We start from the raw sequence: 17,809 nt of genomic DNA, 5'->3' as shown, positions 1-17,809 counted from the left end.
CGTGTGGTGACGCACTCGGGGAAACTCTCCGCCCCCTCTTCGGCCGGCGGAGACGCCAAACCAAACCGCCCGGCGGGGGCGGGGCCTCATAATGACAGACACGCTTTACGGCCCGTGGGCTCGCTTGCCCGCCCACTCTCTCTCCAGCTCCAGAACGGCTGATTTACCGTTTTTATTTTCCCCGGTGCTCCCCCACCCCCCCCCCCCCCCGCGCGGACATAAATCTCCACCCTCTCTGTGGCTCGCCGGGCGTCAGGAAGCCTTCGCCGGGCTGTGGGTTTGGACTCTGTCCAGGCAGAGCACGCCACGCTTCATTCCGCTTTCCCCATTCAGAGAGTTCGCCCAAACGGCACGCGCCGCGGTGACCTGGCTGCCAAAAATGCGCCCGCGCGCGTGAGTCACGCCGCGCAGCTTCACAGCGGGGGGCCAGCCAGTCTCCCCCTCCCAACCCCACCCCCCACCCCCCCCCCCCGCGCTTCTGGGCCTTAATGAGCCGTCCTGGGTCAGGAAACAGGGCTGTCACACTTTCCCCCAGCTCTGCTCTGCTCAGCTCTGTTATACACCCGGCTGGGGCCTCCTCAGCCCTTAATGAATAAGGCATGGCCACCGGCTACAGTACTGTGCTCATAGAGTGGATCTACAGCTCTGACACACTGACAGCTGGCCCCGCCCCTCAGTGTGGACACGGGCACATCTTAATTTCTCAGCCGTGTACTTCTCTCAGCTACAGCACCTCTCTGCAGAGTAATGTGACGTGGGGAACTGCTGGCGTAGGAGAACTTTGGCTGGTGGCCCCGGCAGCCCTGTGTGTTGTTTTCCCCCCCACCCTCTCATGAACAGGAAGTAATCGCTCTCCATTGAGAATGGAGACTTCCTTCCCCGATGACTTCCTGTGGACCACTGTGTTTCGCCCGGTGATTTCCCTCTGTACTTGACTCTAATGCTAATGCCTGTGTGCCCTGGAGGTACTACATACATGTCCTTCACTGTACCTTAAGTATGCCAGTTTGTCTCTCATAGTCTTCATCATCACTGAAGTCACGTGGTGAAACGGGTTGAATACGATTATCTGTGGCTCTGAATTTTTGCAGAATATGACTCACTGGGTTGTGTGTGTAGAGAAAGGGATGATTCATCATACGTGTGGCGCGTAGCGTGTAGCGTGGTCCTAAACGTCAAGCCTTCAGAAGCAAAGTGAGCATGGAAATGTGTGGAAATGCGTGTCGTCTTGTGCCCAATAGCGCAGAGAGAAGAGACGTTAGTGTTCTTTCTGGAGCTAACGCTAAACTTCATGTGTAGAATGGAAGAGGGCCCTTTGACCTGATTCTGACGTAATCTGACACGACCGCTGGCATTTGAGGAATGTCTCCCAGCTAATGTAGCGCTTGTGTCTGTCTCACACACTCTCTGAAGGCTGTTAGGACTTGTCCCTCTGACCACCCCCCCCCCCCCCCCCCCAGCCCAGAGCGATACCGCCATCACGCCCTGCCGCTCGTATCTCACTGACACTACACAGCTCTGCTGCTTACGTCAGGCATGTCCACACTCCTCTCTCTCTCCTCTCTCCTCCTCTGCCCTCCTCTCTTCTCCTTTCTCCTCTCTTCTTCTCTCCGCTCCGCTCCTCTCCTCTTTTCTCCTCTGCCCTCCTCTTATCTCCTCTCCTCTCTACTCTCTTCCCTCTCTCCTCTCCTCTCCTCTCCTGTCCTGCCTCTCTCTCTGCCGCCCTTCTCCTCTTAGGCCCTGCGCAGGGTGCGGGGTGCGGTGTGGGGTGCGGTGAGGGGGCGCGGCTGGGTTCCCACGGCAGCGGTGGAGCCGTTTGAAGTCTTTCATCTCCGGAGTTATAGGTGCTCGGAGACGAGGATCAGAGCCGCCCACTTCTCTCAGGATAGACTGATCCCTCTCTGAGCTGACTGGGCCCCTCTGCCAAGCTGTGAAACGGTGTTCAGTGTGCCCTTTCATCTGAATGCAGCTTTCCCAGGGGCTGCTGGGTAACGGTGTTCAGTGTTCTCTGAAGGCAGTGTACAGGAGAGCCCTGTGAGGACAAATGAATCACGATCTGTCTGTCCGTGAAACATGGTAACTAATCAGTATAATCATTCAGTCACCCTGTCTGCAGCAGAGTGTGGTGCAGTGAAGGACTGAATGTGTGTGTGTACAAGGCGTAACTTGGCGGGACGGCACACCAGTGTGAGGTCTGCTTTTATAAAAGAGCTTGTGAGCCTGTTTGTGGCCTCGGGTGCAATATCTGCAGCAAAGTGTGCAGCCACTGCTTATCTCAGTAGGCCTAATCCTCTTGGTGTGTGTGTGTGTGTGCGTTTATGCGTGTGTGTGCACGTGTGTGTGTGAGTGAGTGTGCTTGCATTCGTGTGTGTGTGTGTGCGTGTGTGTGTGTGTGTGTGTGTGTGTGCACGTGTGTGTGTGAGTGAGTGTGCTTGCATTCGTACGTGTGCGTGTGTGTGTGTGTGTGTGTGTGTGTGTGTGTGTGTGGTAAGTCTTTGTCATTCTGTCAATCTCCCCGCGGGACTGTCCATCTTGCTTTGCGGCAGATCTGACCTGGTTTAGATTAAAGCAAAATCCAATCACTCATCCTAAATCACAGCCTCATGAATGCAAAGAAGCAATCACTTTTACATCAGCCAGCGCCATTAGCGATTATGATCACGAGCACCAGTCTGTTGGCGAAATATGTGATGATGAATGAGTGCCCGGGGATTGTGGGCTAAATGCATAGCACACAGGGCTCTGTACTATGTGCTGAATGCATAGCACACAGGGCTCTGTGATATGTGCTAAATGCATAGCACACAGGCTCAGTAATATGTACTAAATGCATAGCACACAGGCTCTGTAATATGTACTAAATGCATAGCACACAGGCTCTGTAATATGTACTAAATGCATAGCACACAGGGCACAGGCTCAGTAATATGTGCTAAATGCATAGCACACAGGCTCTGTAGTATGTGCTAAATGCATAGCACACAGGCTCAGTAATATGTGCTAAATGCATAGCACACAGGCTCAGTAATATGGGCTAAATGCATAGCACACAGGCTCAGTAATATGGGCTAAATGCATAGCACACAGGGCACAGGCTCAGTAATATTGGCTAAATGCATAGCACACAGGCTCAGTAATATGGGCTAAATGCATAGCACACAGGCTCAGTAATATGGGCTAAATGCATAGCACACAGGCTCAGTAATATGGGCTAAATGCATAGCACACAGGGCACAGGCTCAGTAATATGGGCTAAATGCATAGCACACAGGCTCAGTAATATGGGCTAAATGCATAGCACACAGGGCACAGGCTCAGTAATATTGGCTAAATGCATAGCACACAGGCTCAGTAATATGGGCTAAATGCATAGCACACAGGCTCAGTAATAAGTGCTAAATGCATAGCACACAGGCTCAGTAATATGGGCTAAATGCGTAGCACACAGGCTCAGTAATATGTGCTAAATGCATAGCACACAGGCTCTGTAGTATGTGCTGAATGCATAGCACACAGGCTCAGTAATATGTGCTGAATGCATAGCACACAGGCTCAGTAATATGTGCTAAATGCATAGCACACAGGCTCAGTAATATGTACTAAATGCATAGCACACAGGCTCAGTAATATGTGCTAAATGCATAGCACACAGGCTCTGTAATATGGGCTAAATGCATAGCACACAGGGCACAGGCTCAGTAATATGGGCTAAATGCATAGCACACAGGCTCAGTAATATGTACTAAATGCATAGCACACAGGCTCAGTAATATGTACTAAATGCATAGCACACAGGCTCAGTAATATGTGCTAAATGCATAGCACACAGGCTCTGTAATATGGGCTAAATGCATAGCACACAGGCTCTGTAATATGTGCTAAGTGCATAGCACACAGGGCACAGGCTGTTCCCTTTCTTGGCAGACTGCACCTTTAAACGTACACTCCTGGAGGGAGAGGCTGCTGCTCTGTGTTTGAGCAGGAGGGTGGAGGGAGGGAGATAGGGAGGGAGGGAGATAGGGAGGGAGAGAGAGGCAGAGTTAAGAGAGAGAGAGTGTGTGTGTGTGTACGTGTGTGTGTGAGCGAGCAGAGGCTGCTCAGACTAGCAGCGCCATCCCAGCCCGAGCAGCAGCAGTGTCGTTCCTTTCCGTCCTCCTCCCGCCCGCTCGCCCGCCTGTTCGCGCCGTGTTTCCCCGTGACAGCCATGCTGGCGGAGCCCCTGTCTGACCATGTCTGACTCCTTCTGGACCGTGCTCTCCAATTTCTCCCTGCCCGAGAGGAGCCTGCTTCGCCGCTCCAAAAGGTACGGGCTCGGCTGTCCTCCTTCCTCTCTCCCTCCCTCTCTCCCTCTCCCTCTCTCTCCCTCTCTCTCTCTGTCCCTCACTGTGTTTTTCCTCTGGTCGGCTCTGCTGGGGCTGCTTTGCTCTGAAGGTCAGGCAATTTCTGGTACTGTGTGTACGTGTGGGCATGTATGCTTCCTGACGTGTGTGTGTGTGTGTGTGTGTGTGTGTGTGTGTGCGTGCATGCACATGTGAGTGTGTTTAGTTGTACACGATACACATGTATGTTTCCTCGCACGTGTGTGTGTGTGTGTGTGCATGCACATGTAAGTGTGTTTAGTTGTACACGGTACACATGTATGCTTCCGTGTGTGTGCGTGTGTGTGCGTGTGTGTGTGTGTGTGCATGCGCGTGTGTGTGTGTGTGTGTATGCGCGTGTGCCAGGGTACGTCTCAGTACCGCTGTTTTTTGGTATTTTGATTGCTCAGATAGCGCTCTATCTCTGTCTGCCGTCTCTGCCTGACTGGGCTGGTGTGTGGGAAGCTATCGGCGGGTGGAAGAGTCTGTGCTTGTGAGCGCAGGGCGCTGTGCTGCAGCACGGAGAGCTCCAGCGGGGGGCCAGCCTCACAGAGACGGGGTACCCAGCATGCTCTCTCTCTCTCCCGCCCAAAAACCACAGCGCTAGGGTCTCACAGAGACAGGGCTGCTCCAGTACCCAGCATGCTCTCTCTCTCTCCCGCCTGGAAACCCTGGCGTGAGGGTCTCTTAGCGACAGGGGCGCGTAGCGAGGCCGGCCGGCCGCTCGGTCCTGAGCGCTTCAGCCGTTTGGCTCCCGCTAGTTTTATAGCCGCTGTAAGGGAGAGGGGGGGGAAGGCAGGCGCGGGACGGGGGGAGATTCCCAAACGCAGCGCAGGTCGTACAGAAAGGCGTGTGGTGTGCCTGTGAGGGGGCTCGGCGGGGTCCCCTTCCGCTGTGGGGTCGAGCTCCACGGCGTTTCAGAGCGCCGCTTCAGCGCGGGTTCTCGCTCCCTGCCCCCCCCCCCCGCGTGCTCGTCCGCGCGCGGCTGGCCTCTCCTGCCCGGCTGGCCTCTCCTGCCCGGCTCTCTCTGGCGCCGTGCGGGGGCGGGTTACGAGCTCCGCAAACACAGCCGGCGTCGGGCCGATGTTAAAATCCAGAGACCCGGCTGACCCAGTTAGAGGGGGACTGCGCTTTGCGGGACGCGATGTGGTCGCTCCGGCAGGTTTAGATTTACCTCCGGCCTGTGTTTCAGCGCTCCCGGTCTAACGGTCAGGGTCTCTGATCATGACCGCTCTGACGCTGACGGACAGTTTGACTGTGGGCTTCTGAATCCCTGGGCCGTCTGCCCTACCACGCTGAGCCTGGGAGTTTGCTGGCTCGGAGGGCGAAAGCATCACCCAGTATGTAAATCCCCTGAGCCTGGGGCATGGACATGAGGGGGGGACAGGAGGAGTGATGCATGCTGGGTAAATCGTGCTCCCTATCCTGGGATTGATGTGATTTGTGAACAGGAAGGAAGTCGGGCTTATCGACGTGCGAGCTCCATGACTTTTTAATGCCCAATCTGCCCCTGTCGTCTGCTGCGTCCCAGAGAGCGCAGGATGTGATCCGGGCTTCCCCTCTGCTTCCTGTTTTTCACCCTCCGCTGCCCCCGAGACTGAGGCGTGTGTGTGTTGTGATGATGTGAGTGATGCGCACAGGTGATGCAGTGCCTGGCAACCACATCCTGGACCGCAGCCACTCACAGACCCCTCTTTCAGCCCTGCGAGGGACGAGAGGCAGAGAGCGGCAGGCTCCTCCGTAGCTACGGAAACGCAGGCTCTGTGACATCACCTCAGCTGCTGTTGTTGTTATCGGTCGTGCCGCGCTCGTGCTGGGGGGGTGTTTGGGTGAAGTGCCCTCCTCCTCCGTTTGGCCGCGGCGTCTTATACGAGGGGAGCACAGAATCGGGATCCTGTTTTTGAGTTACAGTTGGCGCCTTTCAGCAGACCCTTGCGAGCCTATAGGAGCGCGTGCGAGCCCCAGCGGGGGACGGAGGGAGGGGGCTCGGTTCAAACTCGTCCCACAGCTTTGCCACCTCCTGCTCGTGTGTGTTTGTTCAGCTCCCAGAAGGCCCGTTTCCCCGTGCCAGACTAGGCCTACGGGCCCCGTGGTGTTACTGACGCAGAAAGCCCAGCTCTGCTGCGGTCTGTGCTGCGGTCTGCGCTGCGGTCTGCGCTGCGGTCTGTTCTGTGGTCTGTGCAGCGGTCTGTGCTGCAGTCTGTGCAGCGGTCTGTGCACTGGTCTGTGCTGCTGTCTGTGCAGCGGTCTGTGCTGCGGTCTGTGCTGCGGTCTGTGCAGCGGTCTGTGCTGCGGTCTGTGCAGTGGTCTGTGCTGCGGTTGGTCTAGCGGTCTGTGCAGCGGTCAGTCTGTGCTGCGGTCTGTGCAGCGGTCTGTGCTGCGGTCTGTGCTGAGGTCTGTGCTGCGGCCGGTCTGTGCTGCGGTCTGTGCAGCGGTCTGTGCAGCGGTCTGTGCTGCGGTTGGTCTAGCGGTCTGTGCAGCGGTCGGTCTGTGCTGCGGTCTGTGCAGCGGTCTGTGCTGCGGTCTGTGCTGAGGTCTCTGCTGCGGTCTGTGCTGCGGTCTGTGCTGCGGTCTGTGCTGCGGTCTTTGCTGCGGTCTGTGCTTTCTGAGGTGTGCAGCCCTGGTGTTTCAGAGCCCTCCTCAGTGTGCTGATGAAGTCCCTGCAGCCGTGCGCTCTGCGCTTCATTCAGCGGTGTAAAACCCTGCCGGAACAGGATCCCGGGACGTTCTCTGTTTGCGCTCCGGGACCCCTCTCCACGCGGACGCTGTGCCTCCTGTTCCGTGTTAACGCACGGGTTCGAGCCCCCCGGGGCCCAAGCTGTCAGAATTCCCTGGCCGTGCCGACGCCTGTGTTCTCTTCCGCTGGTGAGAGCGAGAGAGAGAGAGAGAGAGAGAGAGCTGTCACCACTGTGGCTGTCACTGCCCAGTTTGCCAAGGGTCCATCTTGCCAGCGTCCAGTTCCAGCACAAAGTTACCAACAAACCCACAAAATGGCTGATCTGTGGGCTGGTGCCGGCCGACTCGGCCACTTAAAGCTACGGACGCGGCTCCTGTCAGTGCTCTTAATAGTCAGGTCAGGAGGGGTCTGTCTGTGTCGGTTGATTGTACGATGCAGACCTTTTCTGAACACAGGACAAGAAAAAGCCTGTAGAATGTTCCGTTTTGCCCAACTTGTGGGTAAAAACAACGAAAAAGATTAATGGAAAGTTAAGCAAACAAAAACGGTGTCCTGTTTGCAGACTGATTACAGTGTGTACTCAACCTGCTCCTCTTTTACCCAACACTTCAAAGAAGATCCACAACACGACAAGGTTTAAAAAAATGCGTGAGAGACTGTTCTGGAACATTGAGACGCAGAGTGCGCTCACGCTGTGCCTCTGAATCACTGTCTCTGCCATCGTGGTGCTCTCTGTGTTTCTGTTTTCCTCCTCTCCACCCTCCCTTCCTCCCTCTTTCTCTCTTTCTGCTCTTTCTCTCCCCCTCTCTGTTTTGCGCTCTCCCTCCTACTTCTTTCTCTCTCCGTACCTCCCCCTTTCCCCCCATTTCTCTTTCTCGTCTCCATGTCTCTCCTTCCTTCTGTCTCCCTTCCTCTCGCTCCGTCCTCCCCCCCCCCCTCTCTCCCTCCTCCTGTGCTCCCTCTCTTGGCTGGTGAAGTAGGCTGCATTATTAATCCCGCCCTGGTGAGGGAGGAAGAGTGTGCCCCTGCGAAGAGGCCAGCTGTCTGACTCGGTCACCGTCTCCTCAGCCGTCGCCGAGCCGCTCCGGTCCGTCGTCACGGTTACAACATGTCCTCACTGTTAGGCCCCCCCCCCCCCCACCGCAGTCTCAGGACCGCAGTCTTAGAGGGTAGGGGCTGGGGTATAAAAAACTGCACGTTTTTCCTAATTGCCTTTTGTGACTGTCCGTTAATATTTGAGCATTAGCGGAATGGTGGGCTGCTCACGGTGGCTGCACTGGGACAGCGGCGAGTGTCTGTGTAATAAAGGGCACAGGGGGTCTGCGTGTGGCGATCAGATTTGACCTCATACGTTTACTGAGGGCTGGCAGAACTAATATCTATGGTTAGGACCGTCCAGTCCGCACAAGGGCGAGCAGGATGTTGTCTACGCTCATGAGCTGATGTGTGCGCTGGACTCATCTGGGCCTGAGTGTGGAGCTCTGTGCAGCTCCCCTGGGCCTGAGTGTGGAGCTCTGTGCGACTCACTGGGGCCTGAGTGTGGAGCTCTATGCTGCTCCCCTGGGCCTGAGTGTGGAGCTCTGTGCTGCTCTCCTGGGCCTGAGTGTGGAGCTCTGTGCTGCTCTCCTGGGCCTGAGTGTGGAGCTCTGTGCTGCTCTCCTGGACCTGAGTGTGGAGCTCTGTGCTGCTGCCTGTGTGCTCAGGAGCTGTTGGGTACGCTGGAGCTCTGTGCGTCAGCCACAGCGCACGCCGGGCCCCCGTTAGCCTGCTAGCGCCGCGCTGGAGATGCACAGTGTGGCACTCGGGAGCGTCACCAGCGGGTCGCCTCCTTTCTCCATTTCTCTCCATGATCACAGAAGCATGGAAACATCAGTTATTTTATGAGGCTCTCAGCTCGTCCATGTGGGCTGCAGACGAGGCCCCACGGTCCCCCCCCCCCCCCCCCCAGCGTCCGCCGCGATGATGAAGGTGCCTCGGGAGGTTGGTCATCCCTCACCCTGATGTAGAGGGTACCCTCAGCGCTGTGCTCTGAAGTGCTGAGGCGGCAGCTCCATCCTTACCCTGGCGCGTGTGCACATGTACACACGCCGCTTCTCTGCTGACCACCCACACTGCCTGCGGACCGCAGCGGCCCACTTATCAGAGGTGTCCTGGTATGATCTGCACCACCTGCGGTGGGGGAGAGCGGGGAGGAGGGGGGGGGGGGGGGGGGCGCTCTCGCCAGAATCAAAAAGTACATTCCGTCTCCGCTTCCTCTTTCCTGCCTCCTGTTTTTCTGGCACTTGGAGATTCCTCAGGCGATCATCTTCGCAGCGGTGGGCTTCGCTGTACGTTTAAAAAATGTAGCCCCCCCCCTCAGATGAGTGGCCGTCTGAAGAGACCCAGGTGTCCTCTGACTGTGCAATCAGCCGCTCCGCCACGGGGCCCCAAATCTGGCGGAAAAACGATTCTGCGCTGATTGTGTCTGAGCCGCGGTGCCCCCCCCCCCCCTCCGCATGCGCTCGTCCGGCCCCCCACCCCCGGGACCAGCGCCTCTAACGGCAAAATGAGCGTCTCTCACCCCGACCCTCTCTGCCCCCGTCACGTCCTGGGACCCTGGGAGTCAAGGCCATTAGGCCCAGCCGCGCACAACCGCCTCTCTCTCTCTCACTCTCTCTCTCTCTTTCTCTCTCCATCTCTCTCACTCTCTCTCTCTCTCTATCTCTCTATCTCTCTCTATCTCTCTATCTCTCTCTCTCTCTCTATCTCTCTATCTCTCTCTCTCTCTCTCTCTCTCTCTCTCTATCTCTCTCTCTATCTCTCTCTCTCTCTCTCTCTCTCTCTCTCTCTCTATCTCTCTCTCTATCTCTCTATCTCTCTCTCTCTCTCTCTCTCTCTATCTCTCTATCTCTCTCTCTCTCTCTCTCTCTCTGTCTGTCTCTATCTCTCTCTCTCTCTCTCTCTGTCTGTCTCTATCTCTCTCTCTCACTCTCTCTCACTCCCTCTCCCTCTCTCTCTCTCTCACTCCAGCGATTTAGAGCACTCTTCTGCGATTTCATGCTCCGCCGATACCGCCGCGGTCGTGCTAACGGAACACGGGCTGAATTCACCCGTTTACGGCGCGCTGAGGGACGGCTTTCCTTTCACTCAAAACAGAGCGGATGACCCTGTTACTCATGCACTGTGTGCGCAATCTGAGCCCAGAAAATCCTGGAGTTGAGCTCATTCTCTGACTTCGTTCAGCTGCACTTCTGCGGGAGTCTTGAACTGCAGACCCAAAGATACGGGCGAAAAGAGTGTCATAACTCACCCGTACTCTGACTGTGTAATATCAAAGTCACACAAAAGCCCTTTATCTGGAGACTGTAGCTGCCTGACAGCTTTTGCAAAGAAGCTACGTTTCCTTTCCCCTAAGAGCGTGGGTAGCTTTACTGCATTGATGTAGAAAATCCTAAAATGCTGATGAACTGAAATAGGTCAGGTGTGTCTCCTAGTTTTTTATTTTATTTTATTTCTTGCTGCATTTTGTACAAGAAATAATGAGGATGAGCCTGACCCAGTGCATTTATTTTCCGGTCCACAGAAATTATTACATGTAGCTACCACGGTTTAGTACCTTACAAATCCCACTGTTACATTCCGAATAAAAGTATTTGGACCTCAGTAAAAAGTGTTTATCTCAGCGGAGAAGACAAAGTGTAACAGCAGCAGGTGTGGGTTCATAATTAGGATGTTTCCATGTTGATGGGGCCCACCCATCTGCTTGCAATCATTATGCTGATTTGCTCTCGCCGCTGATTGGCTGTGAGCCCTAGACCGAGAGGCCGCGCTCTGTCAATGCTACGCCGCTAACGCTCATTGATACCGCGTCGGTTTGACCGCGATCGCGTCTTGTTTCTTTACGGTGCGTTGCCCGTTGCGCGCCCGGTGATCCGGCGTGGGAGTACCTCGTCTGACAGACGGGGGCGCTTGCGTGGGGGCTGTTTGTGCGCCTCGGCGAATTCCCTGGGAAAGCCTAGCTCCGCTAAGTATCCCACCATCTGCTGAAACGTGTATCCTGCGCGGCTGATGACAACCGGCAATGTTGCTTTGATGCGTGACGCGTGTGCGTGTGCGTGTGTGTGTGCGTGTGTGTGTGTGCGTGCGTGCGTGTTACGCAAACAGACCTCCGCACCCTTAGCTGCTTATTGAAGCCGGTCCTTACAGTCGGTCGTTTTTGCTTTGAGAAAGCAAAGATTTTGGTTACGTGTTGCAGTGCATCGTGGGATTTTTCGGTGCCGGGGAGCTGGCTGCGCTGCTGGAGAGGAATTTGACTTTGTATCTGATTACGGCTCTAAGGATCATGGGGGAAAATCTCAGCGCAGTGTGCGGGAACAAAGGCGGGCTTCACACAGACGGGAGTAAGAGAATTACCGTCTCAGTCGAAACTCCCGGCTCTGCCGATCTAAAGCCTCAGATCCCTGCTTGTTAAAATGTTAAAAATCATGGAGGAGGCCCCCTGGCCCACAGCGGGACGGGCGTGTGGTGCTGCTGTCATCCCTCCCTCGTCATTTACACACCGGTCCTTTACATTAAACCTACCCAGAATCCCTTGGGCCCTCTCAAAGCCACTTGTGTGTCTTCTCCTGCTGCTGCTGCTGGTGTGATCTTAGCCCTGCCCCGTCACACACAGAAGAGGGTGAGGAGCTCTCTGCCGTGGTAGGAAGAGGCGTGTGGATCTAAACCGTGCGTACGTGCGTTTGTGCGAGAGAGGGACGTGCGGAAACACGAGCGTTTTTTTTTAACCGCACCTGCTAACGTCACAAAGAGTTCGGACTCCGGAACGGCGTCTGATTGATACCCATTCAGGGCTTTAGTGCCCAGGACGCGCGGCTCAGGAGTTAAAATAACAAAACTGGGGCGAGGAGGAACGCAGCCGCCAATTAGCACTGTGTTCTTCGGCGGTTCCGTCTCTGGATTACTGTAATTAGGGCGGAACCTTCACACTGATGCCTCCACACAGCTGCTCTTATTACACGTCCACTTCAAGGCCTGTTTGTCATTTATTTATTCACCCTTTTTTTTATTTTCGTGGGGAGGGTGAAGTCTGCTGTTGTTCATAATTACACATCTGCCAATGTAATCATGGCTATACATGTGTAGTTAATACATGCAAGTCTGCGTTGTATTAATTTGGCTTCACGCCATCAGTAAATGCCCTGCTTTTCCGTTGCGTGGTTATATGGTGTTCTTGTGCTGCTGTTTATATTCTGGTAGGTTTAGTTAATGGATGTTATGTTATACAGCCTTTCACTGTGTACTGGGCCATTAGCTGAGATTGGACTAAATAGTGCACAGGGAGTATCACACAGTGATGTGGAGAGGGTCAGGCCTCCGCATCATTCAGAATACCCTGGCACACGTGTGTGGAACCAAATGGGAAAGCCCACTGTTTCTCACACACACGCACGCACGCGCGCGCACACACACACACACATACACACACGCGCACGCACTCACACACACATGACGTATACATACACCCACAGACACACACACACAGATCGGCTGATGCAGATCTGTCCTCATTCTCAGCAGCCCCCCCCAGATCTTATGTGAAGCTGCATTAAAGCGACAGAGACAAAGAGAGAGAGAGAGAGAGACAGAGTGAGTGAGAATGAGTGAGAGAGATAGAGAGACAGACAGAGAGAGTGAGAGAATGAGTGAGAGAGAGAGAGAGAGGGAGGTAGAGAGAGAGGGAGAGAGAGACAGAGAGAGCGAGAGAGAGAGGTGGGGGGGAGGGAGGGAGAGAGAGAGAATGAGTGTGAGAGAGAGACAGAGAGAGAGAGATGCACTGAATTCAGCAGCGGGGATAATACAGGCATTCAGAGCCGGTGTGGAATATTAAAGACCCCTCTTAGCGAGCGGCTGGGTGAGGTCACGTCGCCGCTGCCCAGTAATCTGGGGGCCACTGGGGGGCAGAGCGGCTGTTCCTGGGCAGATGTTCAGGTGGGCAGCGCGTGGACGGGCAGTGGGCTGGCAGCTGTGCCCCGTACCGCCTGCAGAGACCAGCGCCCGGCTCTGCCCTCTCTGCCCTCTCTGCCCACCGTTCCTCTCGTCCTCTGGCAGTGCCGGATAAGGGCTGTTGAGCTCTTTATAATTGTCCTGTGGCTGTCGCTCTTCATACAGAGCTCTCTCATTGCACTGAGCTAACCGTCTGCTCTTCTACTTAAGAGCTGAGCCCCCCCCCCCCCTCTCAATTTCCTGTTTTCACCAGCTGGCCAAATCCCAGCTGAGTGGGATTGAGCTGCCCTGTCCGGTTCATTCAAGGTATCGTGTATTTCAGAAACCGCCACTGACTCCTGTCTCCCCATTGGCCCTCCTGACTGCCGCTGTTCTGTGATTGGCCGCTTAATGACCGGACTGGACTTCACTCTCACAGTGTCTCTGAGCACTAGCTTAATGTGGTACATGGAAGAATGACGGGGAGGATTATTTGTTATTTCCACACGGGAGTCGTTTGGGTTTTTGAGGTCCTGTGTTGGTTTGTCTGAGCCCTTCTCTCCCTGGCCCCGCCCCTGACGCAGGGGGACGCCGCGGGTCGCTTGAGCAGTTAGCGCTCGGCGTGGACGGAGGCGGGGCGATCCGCCGCGGGGAGAAAGACGCCGGTAGCGGAGCGGCTCGCTCGGGATTGGCGTCCGCCCGAGCGCCACGCCAGCGCGCGTAACGAGGACAGGGGTGTAATTATCCCCCGCCCCCTCTCACCCCTGCGGACGTGGCGGGCGTGCTGATGCTTTCTGAAGGCTCCGTTTTTTTTTTTTTCCTTCCGCAGCCGTTTGGCGGATCTGACCCCCTTATCGACGTGCGCTGAATCTCGTTAGCCGCCGCGACGGTTTTCGGCCTCGCCGCGGCCAATCGCCTTTCAGAACGCGTCTCCCGGCGACGGCGCCAGGTGTTGGCCCTGTTACGGGCGTTACATGCCAATGCCCCAAACCGGCGGTGCAGCGGAAGCGTGGCGTGACACGGCGTGACACGGACTTGCTCTGCAGGCCTTGGGCTTGGCCCTGCGCTCAGGCTGTAGAGCTGTGGTGTTCAGTGTTGTTCCCAGTGGTTTATGGGTTTTTGTGTTCAGTTGCAGTTCGGGTCACTGCCGCAGTGCTTCCTGCTTTCCCACTAACCGCCATTTTGTTTTTGTCTCCCCCAGCTGCCGAACCAGCAACAGGAAGAGTCTGATTGTGACGTCCAGCACCTCCCCCACCCTGCCCCGCCCGCACTCACCACTGCACGGTCACCCAGGTGAGCGGCTTGCGCACGCACGCACACACACACACTCGCACACACACACACACATACGCACATACGCACACACACTCACGTCACACACATGCACACACACACACACACACACCTAATATGTCATTTTAAGTAACCAATCACAGGAAAGATGTGTATGTAATGGAACGTGGAGTACATTATAATGGCATGTGACTTCTCCCATTGTTTCCTCTGCTCATGGCTTTAACCTGTTCACTGCAACACACTCACATACGACTGCGTGCTGTCAGAGACCGAGATTGTTTAGTTATAAAAGCCTCAGAGTTGCCATGGCGATCGGTGCAGACGCTGTAGGGAGAGACGCGCGGTGGGTAGTGCAGTGGCTCGTGCTGTGTGTGGGGTATATGTGCGGAGAGGAGGCTGGCCTTCGCCGTGCGCCAGCGCGTCTGTGCTCCTAAGCGGGGTTCAGAGGTCACGTGTCACACTGCTCTCAACTGACACTGCAGCACGGTCTGGGGACAGAGCGCTCCGCACGGACAAGGAACCTGTCACACATCCACCCTTCATCCACACCCCCCCCCCCCCAGACATAATCACCCCAGTGGAGACTGGTCTCCAGCATCCTGAAACCTGTCAGGGACTGAGGTCTTCTTCAGTGCAGCTGCATCTGTAAAAGCAGCCTATTTTATACCATCGTTTTAATTGTTTCAGATTGCCTTCATATCACTTTTATAGTCAAAGTGCATTCACTTCTTCAAGATTCACCATTTTGATTGTTCATTAACATGTTTAAAATGCTATGGTATACATATTAATGTATTTAGTATGCATATTATGTAGAAGGCTGCGTTTTTACTGACGCAACTGAGAATACTCTTGGACACAACAGAGATGCTTCACCTGGGTTTGGATGTGTGAAACTCCTGTACTCTAAGCACCACACCAGTGTGGTAATGATGTGGTAGCATTTCTGGCAGAATTATATTACTCAGTATGAAGTGCTGCTTTTCTTCATCTGGAATGGGATGCGTGCTCTGAAAACCAGGAAATGCAGGAGTCAGTTCGCTATGAGGAGTCTTTGGGGGCTGGACAGTGAAACGAGGCTGTAGAGCTTCACCCAGACCCAAATCTGTGTGTGGGGAGTGTGGCTTGAGCACGGTGGTGAGTGGAATGGCGTCAGTGTGCGGGGGGGGGGAGATGTGTCTGCGTTGTCTGGAGCAGTCTGGGCAGAGGGCGTTGAGTGAGTTGGGTTGAGCGGGGGCGGGGTAAGGAACCGCGGTGACCCAGCACCCACTAAGACGTCTGCGTCTCCGCAGGCCAGAGCCAGCCAGTAATAAACTGTGACAGGCTTCCCCGCGCGTCTGACAGCTCGCCATGCGACACGACAGGCCCCGCCCCCTCCGCTTCCCTCCCCCCTCCCACTGTGAGAGCTCCCTCTGCTCCCACCCCCCCCTTCTTTTCCTTTCTTTTGTCTGCACAAAGATTCTTTAATTGCTCTTATCTGCCTTTTGTGCTTCATGGGGCTTTCTATTGACCGTGTGCGAGAGAAGTAAGCTCTTTCACTTTTACCTGTCAATCTAATGTGAGTCACACACAATCTAGATCTACTGAGAGTCTGTGCCACACACAGGTTGGGAGCACCGACAGTTAGGGAATGCAAGGTTTTGTGTGCTTATGTACTGATAGAACAGGCATGCCAATAGAACAGGCATACTGATGAAACAGGCATACTGATAGAACAGGCATACTGATAGAACAGGCATACTGATAGAACAGGCATGCCAATAGAACAGGCATACTGATGAAACAGACATGCCAATAGAACAGGCATGCTAATAGAACAGGCATGCTGATAGAACAGGCATACTGATAGAACAGGCATACTGATAGAACAGACATGCCAATAGAACAGGCATACTGATAGAACAGGCATGCCAATAGAACAGGCATACTGATGAAACAGGCATGCTAATAGAACAGGCATGCTGATAGTACAGGCATACTGATAGAACAGGCATGCTAATCGCTCAAACCCGTGCTCTGCTTCCTGAGAGCATTGCTCTTCTCATACAGCATACCAGTCCACAGATTCCATCCTAGTTGTGCTGTTTAAGTAGCAGGATGCTGAAAGGCCATTTGGGAGTGAGGCTAAAGCTTTGGTGCAGACGGAGCAGCCCGGCTGCTCTCTCAGGTGCTCTCTTGGCTACTCTCGGCTGCTCTCTTGCCTGCTCTCTTAGCTACTCTATTACTGTTCTCCTGGTTGCTCTCTTATTTGCTGTCTTAGCTAGTCTGTTGTTACTCTCTTAGCTTCTCTTGGCTGCTGTTTTGGCTCCTCTCAGCTATTCTCTTGGCTACTCTCGGCTGCTCTCTCGGCAGTACAGGTGTGGTGCGCAGTGTCTCCATCCGCAGTGCTTTTCCATTCCACCGCCTGACAGCACCGCCCTTCCCCAGGGCATCAGAGAGCCCGTCAGCCTGTGTCAGGGCTGAAGTGGCTCTCCAGAACAGACAGGATGTTTTCGCAAAGACCTTGTGTGTGTGTGTGTGTGTGTGTGTGTGTGTGTGTGTGTGTGTTAGTTACACTTTGTCCATCACCAGAAAGAGCAGAGAGTCTGTGTGCTGTACCTGTAGGTGTCTTCTGACAGCAAGACTCAAAGTAAAGCTTGCAGTAGAGTGAGCAGTTAATTAACGCTCTAACACACACACTGACTCACACACTAACGCACACACTGACTCACACACTAACACACACACTGACTCACACACTAACGCACACACTGACTCACACACTAACGCACACACTGACTCACACACTAACGCACACACTGACTCACACACTAACACACACACTGACGCACACACCCAACCGGGCCCCCGGGTGCCCAGATACCAAGCGATGGCTGTGGAATTCTCGTGTCAGTGTGGCCCTGTGATAATCTCTCAGAAGGCGTGTCCACCTGGGCGTGATCGCTCTGCTGTGGTCAGGCAGGCCAGCTATTCCTGTCTCCTGCATTCCTGGAGCCTGCGCTGGGCTCTAATCACACGTTAGCCCCAGCTATGTCCGCCCCCTCCCTCCCCTCACCCTCGGACCAGAGGGGGGTATGGTGGGGGGGGGGGGGGGTGACAAAGCGAGAAGTAATCAGCGGCTGTGTTGTTTTAATATCAGAAGCAAATTGTCTCGTCTCCACGGTGATGGCCTGCCCATCGGAACAGTGATCTTCCTGCCCTGGATTTTTGTTTGTCCGTGCGTGATGTGCGTGCATGTACCTGTGTTTGTTTGAGGGTGTGTCTGTCTGTCTGTTCTATGTCTGTTTGTGTGTGTGTGTTTGTGTGCATGTGTCTGTATGTTTGTGAGTGTGTGTGCCTGCCTGTGAGTGTGTGTGTGAGTCAGCCCGTGTGTGTGTGTACAGATGAAGCTGTAGATGGGTATTAGCAGTGCTAACGGCCCTGCCCTCCTCAGCCAATCACAGGGCCGTATCGATCGCTCTCCCGCGCCGCTGATGGCTGGTCCTCCCGGCTCCAGCTGGGAAATTGGATTTGTGCT

At 54.8% G+C, this 17,809-nt stretch overlaps 1 protein-coding gene across 10 annotated transcripts in view; it reads left to right on the top strand.

Annotated features, from left to right (window-relative positions):
• The window catches only part of mast2 (microtubule associated serine/threonine kinase 2), a 137,769-nt gene that overhangs the window by 87,722 nt on the left and 32,238 nt on the right, over window positions 1-17,809 (top strand). For 7 of the 10 annotated variants that reach the window (XM_035412412.1, XM_035412408.1, XM_035412411.1 and 4 more), the window contains one exon: window positions 14,198-14,289. In XM_035412412.1, the coding sequence (XP_035268303.1) occupies window positions 14,198-14,289 (92 nt within the window). Of the gene's footprint in view, window positions 1-4,117; window positions 4,304-14,197; window positions 14,290-17,809 lie in introns of those variants that run through there. The other 3 variants (XM_035412417.1, XM_035412414.1, XM_035412418.1) reach the window with 2 other exon arrangements.

Source organism: Anguilla anguilla, chromosome 4, assembly GCF_013347855.1.
Source record: "Anguilla anguilla isolate fAngAng1 chromosome 4, fAngAng1.pri, whole genome shotgun sequence".
In the NCBI taxonomy this organism is placed as follows: Eukaryota; Metazoa; Chordata; class Actinopteri; order Anguilliformes; family Anguillidae; genus Anguilla; species Anguilla anguilla.
This window is presented reverse-complemented; position numbering and strand designations above follow the sequence as displayed.